The 14863-nt window shown below is 43.1% G+C and overlaps 1 protein-coding gene across 3 annotated transcripts in view; it reads left to right on the top strand.

Annotated features, from left to right (window-relative positions):
• Window positions 1-14863, top strand: part of RANBP10 (RAN binding protein 10) — a 69569-nt gene that overhangs the window by 8605 nt on the left and 46101 nt on the right. For 2 of the 3 annotated variants that reach the window (XM_035337017.1, XM_035337016.1), the window contains exon 3: window positions 13896-13948. In XM_035337017.1, the coding sequence (XP_035192908.1) occupies window positions 13896-13948 (53 nt within the window). Of the gene's footprint in view, window positions 1-4339; window positions 4361-13895; window positions 13949-14863 lie in introns of those variants that run through there. The other variant, XM_035337018.1, reaches the window with a different exon arrangement.

Below are 14863 nucleotides of genomic sequence, written 5' to 3'. Positions count from 1 at the left end.
TGCATATGTCAAAACTCGGTGGGTTACTTTTTACGTAATACATTTACTTAAGAACTGTATTTTAGTTCTGTGGAAAATGTTGCAGGCTTGTCATTTCTGGGGATTTTGTGAAAGCTTGTGTTAGCAAGTAAATACTCCTTTCGTAAGAATTGCTCCTGTCCCTTTTCTGGTCGAAGCCTGAGATGGATAAAATCAGTGTATGGGGATGACGGAATACCTCTAAAGAGAAGCAGCTACTTGGCAGCTGAATGTGTTCTGATTCGGGTATTGCTTTTACATTGTTCCCGCTGTCTTAGTGGGGATCACGGGAATTGAAGCTGCTGTTTGGAGCTGACTTTCTGTTATGATGGACTGAAATGCAAGATGAGTTTCCACCGTGGAAGTTGTAGCCTTTCTGTGGCTTGTCCTGTTTTGGGTGCCTTTCTGTTAGGTATTTGTGGTATCTCTAGTGCCTGTCTCTACTATTTTCTAGACTTTGTTCATGCCAGGAAGAAGTGGTGTGTTGCTTAGACTGGCAGTCAAACACTCGTAAGTCCATTTAATCACAGAAACATGTTTAACTTCTCCAATATGTTGTTAAAAATTGTCAGCAACGCAGATCAATGTGCTTGGAAGTGAGCTTTGTTAATCAGCAGGGCAAACTGAACAAAAATCTTTCTTACTCTGTTGGGTTTAACCAGAATAAATAATCGGGGAATTATTATCAGTAACGCTATGTACTGCTCCCAGACCAAATGCAGCATTTGCCATTTGATGTGGCTTGTGTGAACTTTGAGTGGCAGCTGTTTTAGGGAACAAGTCAGCTGTCAAGAGTGGAAGTCTAAAGTTGAACAACTGATTTGGTGGGACACCCTAGCTTCAGATGCAGTTGGTTTCAGCCACTTTATGTTGCAGGATTTGGAGTCCTTCTGGATGTGACAGTGCTTGTGCTGGCAAGTGGAGGTTATTCTGGGCAGATCCTAACAGTGGTTTCAGCCTGGGAAGGCTGGTATTAAGCCTCGTCCTTCTCAAATGAAGCTCAAGTCAAGTCTTCGTCTCTGATCTTTAGTTTCTGTCTTTGAGTATTCCTGCGTACACTGCTCATCTACATCATCCCCTTCCTGATGGTAACTCACAGAAAAGGGGTCAGTTTGGCCTTTCCTACAGCTGACATACCAGTTGAGCATGATACTGAAATTGGAAGGGAGCTCACAATCTGATACTTTGGTCTAGTTTTTTTTTTTTTTAAAAAAAGTTTTCGTCCTTTCTCTGTCAGTGTTTACTCATAAATGGACTGAAAAGATGATACACTATTGGATTGCTGACTCTCCTTCTGTTCACTCACCTTCTCTTCATTGTACATTGGATTTTACAGCTTCTCTGCCTTTTGAGAGGGTGATGTGCCGTGGACTCTTCCAGCCTCAGGATACTTGTGGCTGTTTTTACAAATTTTATTTTCTTGATTCTACCTACTTCTTTTCAGCCTTGCATTATTGGTGTTTACTGACCTCTGCTTGGGGAATTGGGATTCTTTCGGGAGCCAGTCAGGGCTATTTCTGAAGCACTGCCACAGAGCTGTACAATATCCACAAATAAAACAAGAGCCGCTTCCACTTTCAAGATTCATTATGGTGCAGTTCCAAAATATTTATTGTTAGACCTTGGAATCCAATATTTTTGTTTGTCATTGCCTTAGAATAACGTGCTTCTTAGCCCCATCACAACGGGGACAATGTGAAGTTTCAGATGGAAATCGGTACGGGTTATCATTTCTTTCCGCTATTCAAATCTCTTGTGAATTCAGAGCCCACCTCGGACAAAAAGAACAGCAGTTCAAAGTCTCTGAAATGCCATCAGTGTGATGAGGTGTTATTCATCTCTAATTTAGTAATCTAACTTGGTTATTTTAGGCTTAACTACATGTGTGCTGAAAGAGTGGGCTACAGGAGAGCTGGGCAGGATTCCTACTAGGTAGTTGTGGTTATTATTTATGAAAGAATAGAAGAGACGGCAGGATGCAGTAAACCCTTGAATCATACTCATCTCTGAATGAGAGGAACATCCCTTGTTTAACCCGGGGCTCAGCTGGGTTGCTCCAGGGTGATTCACGTAATAAAACACCAGTCCCAGGAATTTCTGCCACGTGACAGCAGTGTTGTTACTTCACTAACTGACTGGGAACTACCACTTTGCTAAAAGTCATGGCCTACCAAACAATTCAGGCGGGTCAAAACCAGACATTACCTGAAGTTTGGGCTTTGGTGTACCTCAGCACCTATACTAAAGCATGCTCTCAGGAGGGACTGCCGTGTCCGTGCACTGTTGGCACAGTAAGCAGGTTCTAGGCCCCTCTTTTTCCACCTTTGTCTCCCCACTTTCAGGTGGTGTAAATCTCATTTGCCTTGTAGGTAGGCTTCACAGGCACCTGGAAGAGGAGTGGCTGGGATTGTTTCACCATCCTGACTTGGTACCATTCAAGAGACTAAGAAATAAATAAAGAGGAAGCGTAGCATCTTTCTTTTCAGGGAAGAGTCAGAACTAGCATTTGAGATGAGTAGTGCTTTCATGTTTCTTGGAGAAAGTCTTGCTGCTTTCTGAGGAAAGAAACACCTCCTTCTCTGGATAAAGTATACTGCCTAGTCCAGTTGCAGCCATGCACTGATTGCTTTCTTCCTCCTTTTGACTCACCCTTACTTATTTTGCATGTAGGAATGCCTCCTAAGTGCTGCGTGCTTTCCAAGCGTTCAAGGGAGATGTTCTTTGCTCCTGGGATTCTTTAAAACTGAAAAATACCGAGTAGGGGTATGCGTGAATTCTGCTGCTGTTGCTGTGTTTCTCTTCTAACTACCTAGTGAGTTCTCCATTCCAGCACTTGAGAAGCCGAACAGATTGAAGTGCTGGAATTTCAGCATCAGTTACTTGCTGTCAAAGAACAGGTCTGTTCTTAGCTCTTTTGCTGGGCTCACAAGCATTTTTGTGGGTTGCTTGCACAAAGCAGCTTTAGACTAGCCAAAAAAACTTTTCTTATATCAGCCGTTTGGCAGGTTGTCTCAGTATCAGGCTTATTCTAGAGAAACATCTTTTGGCTCAAGGAATTGCTTGTTACAGGATCATAGGTTGGTTTGGGTTGGAAGGGACCTTAAAGACCATCCACTTCCATCCCCCCTGCCACAGGCAGGGATGCCACCCACTAGATCAGGTTGCTCAGGGCAGAGGGGCACAATCACCTCCCTCCCCTGCTGCCCACCCCTCTAGTGATGTAGCCCAGGACACAGTTGGCCTTCTGGGCTGCGAGCACACAGTGCCGGCTCACGTCGAGCTTTTCGTCCAGCAGAACCCCCAGGTCCTTCTCCGCAGGGCTGCTCTCAGTGAGTTTTTCTCCCCGCCCGTCCTCATGTCTGGGACTGCCCCAGCCCAGGTGCAGCACCTTGCACTTGGACTTGTTGAGCCTTATTAGGTTCTCGTGGGCCGAATTCTTCAGCTTGTCCAGGTCCCTCTGGATGGCCTCCCTTCCTGCTGGTGTATCAACTGCACCACTCAGCTTGGTGTCATCTGCAAATTTACTGAGGGTGCACTCGATCGCACTGTCTATGTCACTGATAAAGCTATTAAGCAGTACCAGTCCTAGGACAGACCCCTGAGGGATGCCACTCGTCACAGGCCTCCACTTGGACATGGAGCCATTGACCACCACTCTCTGGGTGTGGCCTTCAGGCCAACTCCTCGTCCACTGAATGGTCCACCCATCAAATCCATCTATTTTATTCTGCTTCTGGGGACTGTCTTCGTTTGGCTTCTTGAGAAGCCAAATATACGAGACGGAGATCTTTAAGACAGGCTTGTCTTCAAGATGGTATTCAGAATTGAGATTCTGCTCTTGCTATCTCTACCTTGGATGAGTATTTCAAAACACAGTGGTGGGAAAGGGAAAATGCATTCTTATCGATGTATGCGTACCTTAAAAATAAAGATTAAAAATATCTAATGCTTGCTCAATCCAAACTGCAACTGGTTACAAGGACCGTATCTTTTGAGGACCTCTGGCAGCAAACATCACAGCATGCAAAGTCCTTGCATCGCAGCCATATTCCAAGTGTAGCTTGGCAGGGTCTGTATTTCTCAGCTCACTCTGATTGCCTTTTATCTCGTGTCAGATGAGCAGGGTGGGTGGTGTGACTGGAAGAGGTGTGATGCCGTATGCAGCCTGGATCTGTGCTTTCTTGGGGGATGCCTCTTGAGTGCAAAGCTGTAGAAGAGGTTGTCACCTCCTTACCATCTTGAGGCCCACATGGCAGGCACCGTTGCTCACTGAATCCGTGCTTCACTTGGCTGGTATCTGGCATGTGAAATTCTGGAGCGAGGAAGAATGGTCCTGCTACAGGTAAGAGAAGTTGAAGTGGCAGATCCTGATTCTGCCTCAGCCTTCTCCATCTTCTGCCCACTGGCTGGTGTGGAATCAGGACAAGCAGAAGCAGACAGGTAGGCTGCTGGGTGTGCAGCAGGCATGGATGGGTGCAGGTTCTGTGATCGGGATGCAAATCAGGGTTACACAGTAAAGGCAGTTAACTTCTGGCCGAGGGAAATAAAGGTTTGAAGTCGGAGGTATGGAAAAGAATAGTTCTGTTGGAGGGAGCCTTTGAAGATGATCGACTCCAGCTGCCTGACCACTTCAGGGCTAACCAGAAGTCAAAGCATATTAATAAGAGCGTTATCCAGTGCCTCTTGAACACTGACAGGCATGGGGCAGGACTTAGGGTAGGGGTTATTAAACTGGGATTTAGGTCTGGGTAAATTACAGCCATTTGAATGTTTTTGCAGTCTGTCCTTAGGGATGTAGAAACTACCATCCTGTGTGTTGGAGCTTTCACAGTGTTATCATAACATGTCTGTACCTGACTAAGAGCAACCAGATAAATTGTCACCTACTGTGTAGCTATTAATGTGTGAATTGATTAGGCAGTAGTCAGAGAAGTGATGCTGAAATGCTGTTATGGTGGGTCAGTATGCTAACTTGGCTTTATATTGATGGAATAAATGAAAATTATGTTCTTGGTCTTTTGCCCCTTCGGACGTTTATCTGTATCGTACGGGTTCAGTGTGCTTATGTTGAATTGTGAGAGGTCACCCTTGTGTTATGCAGCTTGAACTTCAGTTACGGTGTTTGTGTAAGCCTTTATGTGCCTTTTCTGGTGCTGCAGGATTTGGTGTAAATCTCAGTGCATCATTTTAAGGTGCCTAGGGGTTGCAGCTGTGGGTGCTGCATCTATCAGCAGGAATCCTCCAGTGATGCCCGGCCACTGGCCATTGATCACATGTCAGATGAAGGCTTGTCAGTGTGGTGTGTTTGTGCAGGAGGACACAGATGGACAATTTGCATCCAGAGAGCGCGTACAGTTGGCTGAAAAGTTAACTTTTGGTCTGTCAGACTTAACAATGTAGAGCAAAACTCAGGGTTTAGGGAAATACTCAAGTTACTCATTATTACGATGTATCAGTCCGTGATAACCCAAAGTCTACGTGTCAGAAAGTTAAAACCTTGTCATTTAAATCATTTTAGAAAATTAATGAAAATTATATGGTATGATCACTGCTAAAATTCTTAATTGAATCAGCTGATGCCGTAACAGTGGAGTGTGTGGCTCATCCAGCCTATTTGAATTTTAAAAAGCAGCTCGTATCCACTGGGCAGGGCTGAGGTGCAGTAGAATTTGGAAAGAATTCGGTGCTATGGTAACTGCCTAGGTTGCTGATAAGGGGAAACAAAACTGTTCTTCTGATTGAATCACAGGCATGTGTCTGCGGTTATTTTTGTCTGTCTTTCTGCTCTATTTGGAATTGATCTGCTGATTAAGTATTGCAGCATTTTTGATGCTTCTGACTGGTGTGGGGGGGAGTTCCAGGTATTGAGTGCTCACCACTGAGAAGATGGTTTTAGGATCTCTCTTTTTGCCTGGCTTTTTTGCTATAGCTAAGGTAGATTTCTCATTTGGGATCAGTAACAGATTTAAATGTATCATTCCCCCCAGACTTCCCATAAAGTATTTTTTCCTGTTTGAAAGTCGGTGCTGTTGTTTCCTTACATTTCGCCTTTACCACTGTATCAGTGCTTCACTAGCTGTGCATCCCCTTCTAAGAGACTCTTTTGGACCCTCAAAAACAGATTGCAGTTGATGAATATCCCATATGGAGTCTGTCTGCACCTGAAACCTCCCAAACTGGTGGTGATGTAGAAGGGCAAGCCTCTGTGGAGATTTATATTGTTATTTATGTTATACAGAATGCTATAATACTGAATGCTACAACTTACAAAAACAAAGGACCAGCAGAGCCATGCTGTATATGATACTGAAACTAAAGAAATGACACCATCACATGGCAAAGCTGCATTAGAAGAGACACAGCGAGCAGTTTTATGCTGCTTCACCTTCAGCTCAGCCAAATAAATCAGGACGTAAGGCACGTTCTGTATACCAAGAGGCATGCCCTGCCCATTGAACAGAATTTGGAAGTCGCCCGCAAATACAAGAAATCTTGGGCTTGCTGATGTGAGCAGGTGAAGGCAGGGAGAATTGTTCTGCTGACGTAACTGAGCTGCCTGCTTCTCAACAGGTTTTTGCTAAGTGTTTCCAGGCCTGCCAGGGGCAGGGCTAAGCACTTTGTTATTAATGGTCCAGGCTTAGGTGGTGCCTTTACTATGTGTTCAAACAATTTGGGACCTTGAACTCTGAATCACAGCTCATCTGAAGCTTGAACAATTGGCAAAGGTGGCACTTCGCGCTGCGCTCTGAGGCAACGTAACGCTGGAATGTAATTTTAGCCATGGACTGTGGTCCTCACTTCGAGCACGCAGTCGAAGATATCAAAACAGCAAAACCCACTATGCAGCAAGGAAAATGTGGTAGTAGCAGAGGTTTCCAGACTCAGCAGGAGCAAGAAAATTGAAATGCTAACAAACATGCTGTCTTATCTGCCAATGCTCTAAGAAGGTGGGCGAGGAAAAGCTAGAGAGCACCTTGCAGATATAAGGAGAAATCTTCCATATTGTGCCTGGCAGGCTGTAAACACATCTTTAAAATTTATTTATTTTTCTCTGTATAGATCATGTGTATGTCACGTAGGGGTGTGAGACTAAATTTTTAGATGCTATAAATGACTGATTCAGAGAGGTTAGTCAGGGAACTCATGGGAGAGGATGTAACTTCTGACTCATGCTCTAAGCAGTGCAGAATTTTTTATTTTTTTAAACTGTTTATAAATTCCTCTGCAGCATTGACCATAAATACTCATGGTTAGTGTCCTTTGAGAAGTACTGTAAAAAGGCCCCCGAACCCTAACACTTCAGAGTTCCTCCAAAAAAAAAAAAAAACACAGCCAAAAAATGCTATATAAATTAAGGAAGCTTGTTTAAGAAAAGGCAATCAAAAGATGGAATCAGAAAAGTAAAATGCTTTCAGATGGTAGAGAGACTGTTTAATTAGACGTCATACTGGAGGATGGGTAGGGACTGTTGGAGAGATTCAAAATGACGTGACCACTGACATAATCAGACACAAGGGTGAGAGAGGGTAGGGATACACCCTCCAAAATTTGAAGTTCTATTAGATGAGAAAAATGGAAAGAACAAACTTTAAGTGTAAAAACACAGTAAGGCTCGATGGATGTCTGACTCAAGGTCTGGAATATTAAATAATGTTTTTCCCTCCCCAAACATCCGATACAGGAAGCAATCAGAGACCCTGTAAGACCAACAGATGATTCAGGAGAATTTTTTATGAAGGGTTCTGAGAAGGTAGGGTCATGACAGAAAACCAAATTGTTTTGCAGATGTGTTCATTGTGGAGGAATGTTTAGAGGCTTCCAAATGCCATTCTTTGCTTTTAAAGGATTATCTGGCCCGGTCAAAGAGTTAATATAACTGCAGTGTTATTTGTCAATAAAAGACAGGAAGAAGTCAGTAGCAGGTATCTGGTCTTCATTTGAGGGTTCTAAAGAATGAAATAGCTAAGCCATTAGCCGCGGAGCCTGATGTTTAAAAAGTCTTGATGCCAGAGGAGCAAGAAATCTGTACTTTTTAATAGGGCTCCTGAGGAATGACATCGCATAGTGCTTTCTTTTAAAGTCTCTTCTATCCTTGAGATCAGAGCAGAACCTTCCTTGTTGCTTTTCTTCAAGTGAGCACTAGTTTCAGTCAGCCAAAGAGCTAAAGGGCCTGTGGCAATGTGCCAGGCAGGAATCATTGTGGTATTTTTTGTTTGTGAGTTTGGGGTTGTTTCTTAGATTCTTCAGGAACCAGTTTTTCCTGGGTGATCCATTCCCTTTGATGACTAGGGAGGAAGCTGGGGTCAGTTGGTGTAATCAGACCAGGACTTGGCTTGTGGTGTACATGTGTGCCACAGAAAGTTCTGTCGTGTCTCAGCTTACTTGATATCGTGCATTATGCTCTTCTAGCCAGCAGTTTGCTGCCTGTCAGCAAAGCTGTCTTGAAGTCAAAGTATTATTGAGTAATTTAGTTGGAAGGGGTCTCTGTAGGTCTTTTAGGTCAGCTCCCTACTCAAAGCAGAGCCAGCTTTGATGGAAGATCAGGTTCTTCAGGACAATATGCCGTGGAGCTTTTGATCCTCTCTGAGGGTGGACATTCAGTAGCTTTTATTGGCCCTTCTTCCAGTGTCTGATCACACTCATGGTTAAAATCGTTGTAGTAATATCTAATGGGAGTTTTCTTTATGACTCGTGTCTGTTGTTCTCATAATTTTGGGGTGTGTTTGGGAGAAGTCTGGTTCCACCTTCCTTGTGACTTGCCATTAGGTAGCTGTAGACAGCAGTAAGATCTTGCCTTCGTCTTTTGTTCTTAAGACTGAACAAACACATTTGTAAGTTGTGTGGCTTGAGCCCCATGTCTTGGTCATCTCTACTGCGCTCCCTCCAGTTTGTCACCGTCTTTCTTGTACTGGGGAGCCCAAAGCCGAACATGATACTGACAGGTACTAAGGGGAGCAGATCCCTCCCAGTGACTCACAGGCTGCACTCACAGTGATGCAGCCTGGGATGTGGTCGGCTGGAGTACTTCTTTATCATACAATTCAATCACGTTGGTCCTCTGCCACTTCCTGTCCCTCACCACTCGTTCTTGGCTTCCCTGACTCTCTCTGTCAGGTCACAGGGATTTGCTCAGAGCCTGTAATATGACATCTTTACCTCATGGCTATGTTCCTGCAAGCATTTTTCTTACCCTCAGTCTTTGATCTGTTAGGTTAGTTGCCTGTGAGGTGATTTTCTTTTTATACCAAATTAATTTCTTTAAGATCTTCTGGTGAAGGACCTGATCAAAACATCTCTGGGTTCCAGCAGTGTTTTTTTTGCCTACAGTGCTACAAAGTTTTTCCATGTCCTTTCCATGGTAGTGCTTGGCACGCCAGGGTCCCCTTCACACCTTGTGTAGGGGTGTTTTGCAGGTCATATTTTCTATCAAAACAGGGGAATGGACACCAGCAGCTGATCTTAATACATAAAAAGCTGAACGCTTTTGCTGGTACATGAGATCAGGACAGTAACTAACTGCTGCTGTCTGAGGTGATAATTGCCCCAGTGCTGTCCTTCACATCTCTGTGCAAGTGCCTTTCAAAGGGCCTGCCCAGAGGTCATAGGCCAGAGTCCAAACAGTGTCTTCCCATTTGGACTCTGTGCACAAAGGTGCAAGCAGTTGTGGCATCCCTCTTCAGGTGAAACTTTTTTTTTTTTTCTTTCTCTGTTTATACTGAGTTGCTGAGGAGTAGATAGTCTAGAGAATAGGTTCTTCCATCCTTATGGTTCTTTGCAAATTTAGCTTTTGGGATGAATGCCCAAAGGTCTTGCCTTGTCGCTGCCCAGTTCACGTGTGTTTTGAAGCAGTGATGATATTTACCATTGAGCTTTCTACTTCAGGACATTTTCAGACTGTGCAGGACTTAATTTTTGTATAAATCCTTCCCACTTCACTCTTCCGTGGTATCTTGTCTTGCCTCTCTGGAGTGTGGCAGTGTAAACCTTTGGGAAGTCTTTTTTGCTAGGCTGTATCTTGGCACCCCGTAATCCTTTCTTGGAGGTAGTGCATGCCCAGGCAGACGCCAGCTGACCTTTGGATGCCGTTTCCCTTAGCGCAGGTGAAATATTTCCTGTTTGAGCTGGCAGAGCTTGTTAGTCTGTGGTACGGAAACGGATGCCCTTGAGCTCCTTCCATCGTGACCAAGCACGATGAGGATTATCTTGGGGGTGCAGCTACTCAGATCTAAAAGCTCAGGGCTGCTCTCTAGCTGTTCTACCTGTACAGAGACTTGGAGCAGTGCAAAATACACATACAGCCTTTGTCTGTTTCTACAGGCACTGTGTCCAAGCTGTATTGCATTAGTGATCAGTGTTCTGTCTCAATGAGCAGAGTGCTTTGAGCTCTTCTTTTTGTAGACAGGCTCAAGGCTTTTAGCACTTCTGCAGAGAATATCAGATTTGCTACGTGATTATGTATACCCTAGATATTTTGGAAACCCGCACAAATCTCTTTTTATCCCTATAAATGAGAAATACAAGATTCAGCCAAATGTCCTGGATTCTGTCCTCTGTGACTGGAGAGTTTCCAAGATAAACTTGTTTGCCCTAAATGCTGTCAGGAGGTTCACATTTTTGCTCCCGAATTGGCTGCTGCCAAAGCCCTTTTGGGAATGTTTCTAGCCTCAGGGGTCTTCTTACTGTTTCTTTTATCGAAAACTAACACTTTCCTGTTGGTTGTATAACCACAAAACTTACATGTGGTGAGAGATGAAGGACCTGGGCTGGCATTTTTTGGTTGCAGGTGGCTGTTAGATTGGCATAGCCCTATTTGTCAGCACTCCCTGGGAGAGCTTTGAACTTGAGGAATCCTAGACTTGTGCAGGAAAACATTGAGCCGGGTGATGGGAAGATGCGATTCCACCAGTAGGCTTTCCTTATCAGAAGGTGACCGTGTATCTTTCTGCTCTGAAGATAACCCAAACAGTCCAGGGGACAGCTGAAAGAAAAGACGGACCGTATAGTAGTTAGCTATTCAGTGATCAGGGGTCGCAGCCAGAGGGAGAAGGGCATAATGACATGCCTGGAAGGCACCAAGTTCACAGCTCTCCCAGAGCATTTGAATATTGTATGAATTGCTGAGCTTGAGGTCCCTGAGGTAGCAAAGGCATGGGGAAGAACAGAAAAAGTTCTCTTTGCAAAACTTGAACTATTACACAGAAAATTTGAAAACCAGGACCTCTGCTGTAGCAGTCCACCAAATGCTTTCCCCTGCCCTTCGCACAGGACTGTGCTTTGCATCATGCCAGAAAGAGATGAGGAGAAACAGTTCCAGTTTCTGTCTGAGGAGGGATTCAGATCCTCTGGAAGCTGGGACACCGCTGAAACTGTGTTTAAAGAAGAGACTGACTTCATTTAAAGCTTTGTAAAACTAGTGTTCAGGTATTGAACAGTCTGGAAGGTCCTGACACTGAGATGTGAAGTGTACAAGACAAAGTTGTCCATGTTTGTGAAAATGTGCAGTTTATTGAAGAGATCGTGGGCTCAAGTCTGATAAACATGTAGATCTCTATGGATTAAAATCTCAGTGTAAACAGGAAAACATCATTTATTCATTCCTATCCTGTTTGACTGGGGTGGTGACAATGTGTATTAGGTTTATGCAGTGTTCTTGTTTCTTTTCTTTCACACTATCCTACTCTGTTTTTTATTGGCAATAAATTATATTAAATCTTCCCCAAGTCAAATCTGTTTAGCCCATGATGGCGATTGGTGAGTGATCTCCCTGTCGTCAATTCAATCCATTTTATTTTCTCCCCATGTCCTGTTGAGAAGGGGGAGTAAGGAAGTGGCTGTGTGGGTGTCTGGGGCTGACCACGGCTCCGTGACTGAGACACAGAGAAGTCAAGGATGGGAAACGCTTGTGGCAGGGGACTTAACTCACGTGGCTTGTAGAAATGTAACTTTTGGGTCCAATTCTGAAATACTATTTTTAGGCACAGTTAATATTTTATGAAGCAGGTAGTCAGGGAAGCCACAGAAGGAAAGCTGATCCTGCAGAAGAAGAGTAGAATGCTGGCCGCAGCCTGTTTGGATTTATAACTTAACATCAGCAAGAGCCCCACAGTCAACTGTTAATTTCAGGTGCAGTAACCTAAAAATGCGGAAGCTTGTTAAAAATAAGCTGAGCAGGGCAGCTGTTTCTGTAGCTCCAGGGGATATTAAGGGAATTACAGACCATGCAAATTAACAGAAATAGAACAAACAAAGTGGGTGCGTGCATAAATGCTGCATAGTGGGGAAGGAGAGCCTTTTCAGAGAGTGGCTGTGCTTCACAATCCTGTTGAATGCACATCTAGAGAAAGATTAGTCTGCTTGTATTTGCAAAAGCCAGATCCATCCTGCAAAATTCTTAAGGAAGATAAAGGAAACGTAGAGTAGAGTGAAAGTGCTTGTGTGGCTGAATAGGTGGAGGATTAGCTAGCAGGTAGGAAACAGGGCAGAGAAATGAATGGCCCTTGCATCCTCTCCTCCCTCCGGTTGAGGATGCTCACTGATGGATTTCTGCAGGGACGGCATCTGTCTCTGATGTTTACTACATTAATAAATGACGTGGAAGTGAAATTAATAGTGAGGTGATGTTTTTTGCTGATGATACAAAGCTAATGATAGTTGTATAAACAAGGGCTGACTGTTAAGAACTGTAGAACAATCTGACAGTGCTGGATAACTGGATGATAAAACGAAAGATGCTGTTCCTGTACAGGTATAAAATGATTCTCGTGGGGGAAGAGTAACAATCTGAGCTTCACACAAAATACGGTCTCTGAGCTCCGTCTTGGAATGCAGGGACCAGTCCTTTGTGTTGAGGTTGATAGTTCCATGGAAAAATCAGTTCGCATCTGCAGGCAAAGCATAGATGGAGTAATAGAGACCAGGATGGGAGGAATAGAAAGCGAAATGGAGAACATCATTGTGTTGTTGTCTGCAGTAATCACTGTGTGTTTGTGGTGTGAATGATGCTCACAGTTCTAGTTTCCCTCTGCTTCTCAAAGAAGGTATGGAGCTGGAAGAGTAACGAGGTATAGATCAGCTTCTGTATGAGGGACAGCTGAACAGACTGGGAGTATTCAACCTTGAGAAGAGACCACAGGGGAGCAGGGTATGGACAAGGACATTAAAGAGGCTATGAGAAGGCTAACAGATGTTGTTCCTCTCATTTCCAATTCTGAAAAAGTACCAAGTAAAGCTAGCGAGCAGAGCTCTGTGCTGCAGGACAGGGCCTCTTCACAGAGCTTACAAAAAGGTTCAAAAGGCTGTCAAATGTGTGGAGGAAAATCTTTTGCGTTGTAAAATCTAGAAGGACCACCTTTTGCTTAGGAACTTCTGTAAAATACATGTTGGAGAATGAAAGAATGTTCTTGGAAAGTATAAGTTTTTGCTCAGTCCTGTGCATCCACTACCAGCAGTTCCTGGAGACACTAAATTAGGCTATACAGACGTTTGTTGTTATATGCTGTATCTACCCTCACATATTTTGTTTATTCTCTTGTTAGTCACCTATGTAAATTAATACATTTTTCTGATATGTGGAAAAAAAAAACAAAACACAAAACAAATGCTAATTATTTTCCAGTTCTTTTCTTCCCAATTAGGAGCTACAGAGTAGCTGTAGTTGCAGATCAGAGAGCTGGTAGTGGCTAAAGCAAATTTGTATTTTACCTTTGATTCAAGACTAGACTAAAAGTAGTGGAATATCTGTACTGATTTCAATGTTCTTACCTTAGATCATTTATTGATGTGGTCCCCAGCCAGCTGTATTTCTTCTGTGGGAAGTCTTGCGGCTTTACCATTCCGAGCTTGACTGATGCTTTTTTTTTTTTTTTTTTTTTTTTAAGGTATATGGGAATAGGACTTTCTGCTCAAGGGGTCAACATGAACAGGCTTCCTGGTAAGTCACTGTAAAGATCTGTTTTGGCTTACAGTCTGTGTTAAATGTTTATTTAAAATACATATATTTATGAATTAGTGAGTGTGTTTCTATTAATAAAATGTCATGACTATAAGTGTCTTAAGTCTTGGAGTTTCAACCTGTTGAGTGTTATCCTGAACAGAGTTACCAGTATTGTTCATGTAGCCATGATGATTTTAGCAGATGATAGAAAGACAGAAATTAATATTAAACTAATGAGTAACAGGTAAGAAGATAATGAGCTTTCAGACATGCCAGCTATTCTTTGCGTCTGAAAGATAAGTACCAAAATAATTTGACATTTAATTTATGCACCACACCTGACAAATTTATATGAAAGAATCAAAAAATGTCAAGAAAATTGTCTTGTTATATTCACTCTTCTCTTCTTTCCCCCTTCCAACCAAAACCAGAAATATTTGATTAGAGTCATATACCCAGTTTATGTTGTTGCTGACTTTTGAAATGTTTGTTTTTAGTTTAGCCTTCAAGATGGCTACTTAACCAAATTCTTTTATTTAAAAGCCAGCTTGCCAGCTTCTTTTTTTTTTTTTTATAACTGAAAATTATGAAGAAAGATTGCTAATAATGTAGTGACTTCTGTAGCAGGAATTCTTTCAGCTGGGTTCAAAGCTGAAAGTTTCCTGTATTTGTTAGAAAGTCAATGTTCTTCAAGTGCCAGAATGAAAGGCAGATGGTTGCCATTGCTTTTTTGTCTTCGAAGTGAGTTACTCAAATGCTAAAGCTGAAATGTGTATTCAACCCACGCTATGCATCTTGGTATCTCCAAAGGAGAATGCTTTATGAATGCCCTAAGAAAAGGAAGAACTTCTGTAGGAGTTTGGACAAGACCCTCATGAATTCATTTCTCAGTCAGGATTTTCACTGGTCATT

Source organism: Oxyura jamaicensis, chromosome 11 (genome assembly GCF_011077185.1).
Source record: "Oxyura jamaicensis isolate SHBP4307 breed ruddy duck chromosome 11, BPBGC_Ojam_1.0, whole genome shotgun sequence".
NCBI classification, from domain to species: domain Eukaryota; kingdom Metazoa; phylum Chordata; class Aves; order Anseriformes; family Anatidae; genus Oxyura; species Oxyura jamaicensis.
The sequence above is the reverse complement of the archived record's forward strand: the minus strand, read 5'-3'. Positions and strand labels throughout refer to the sequence as shown.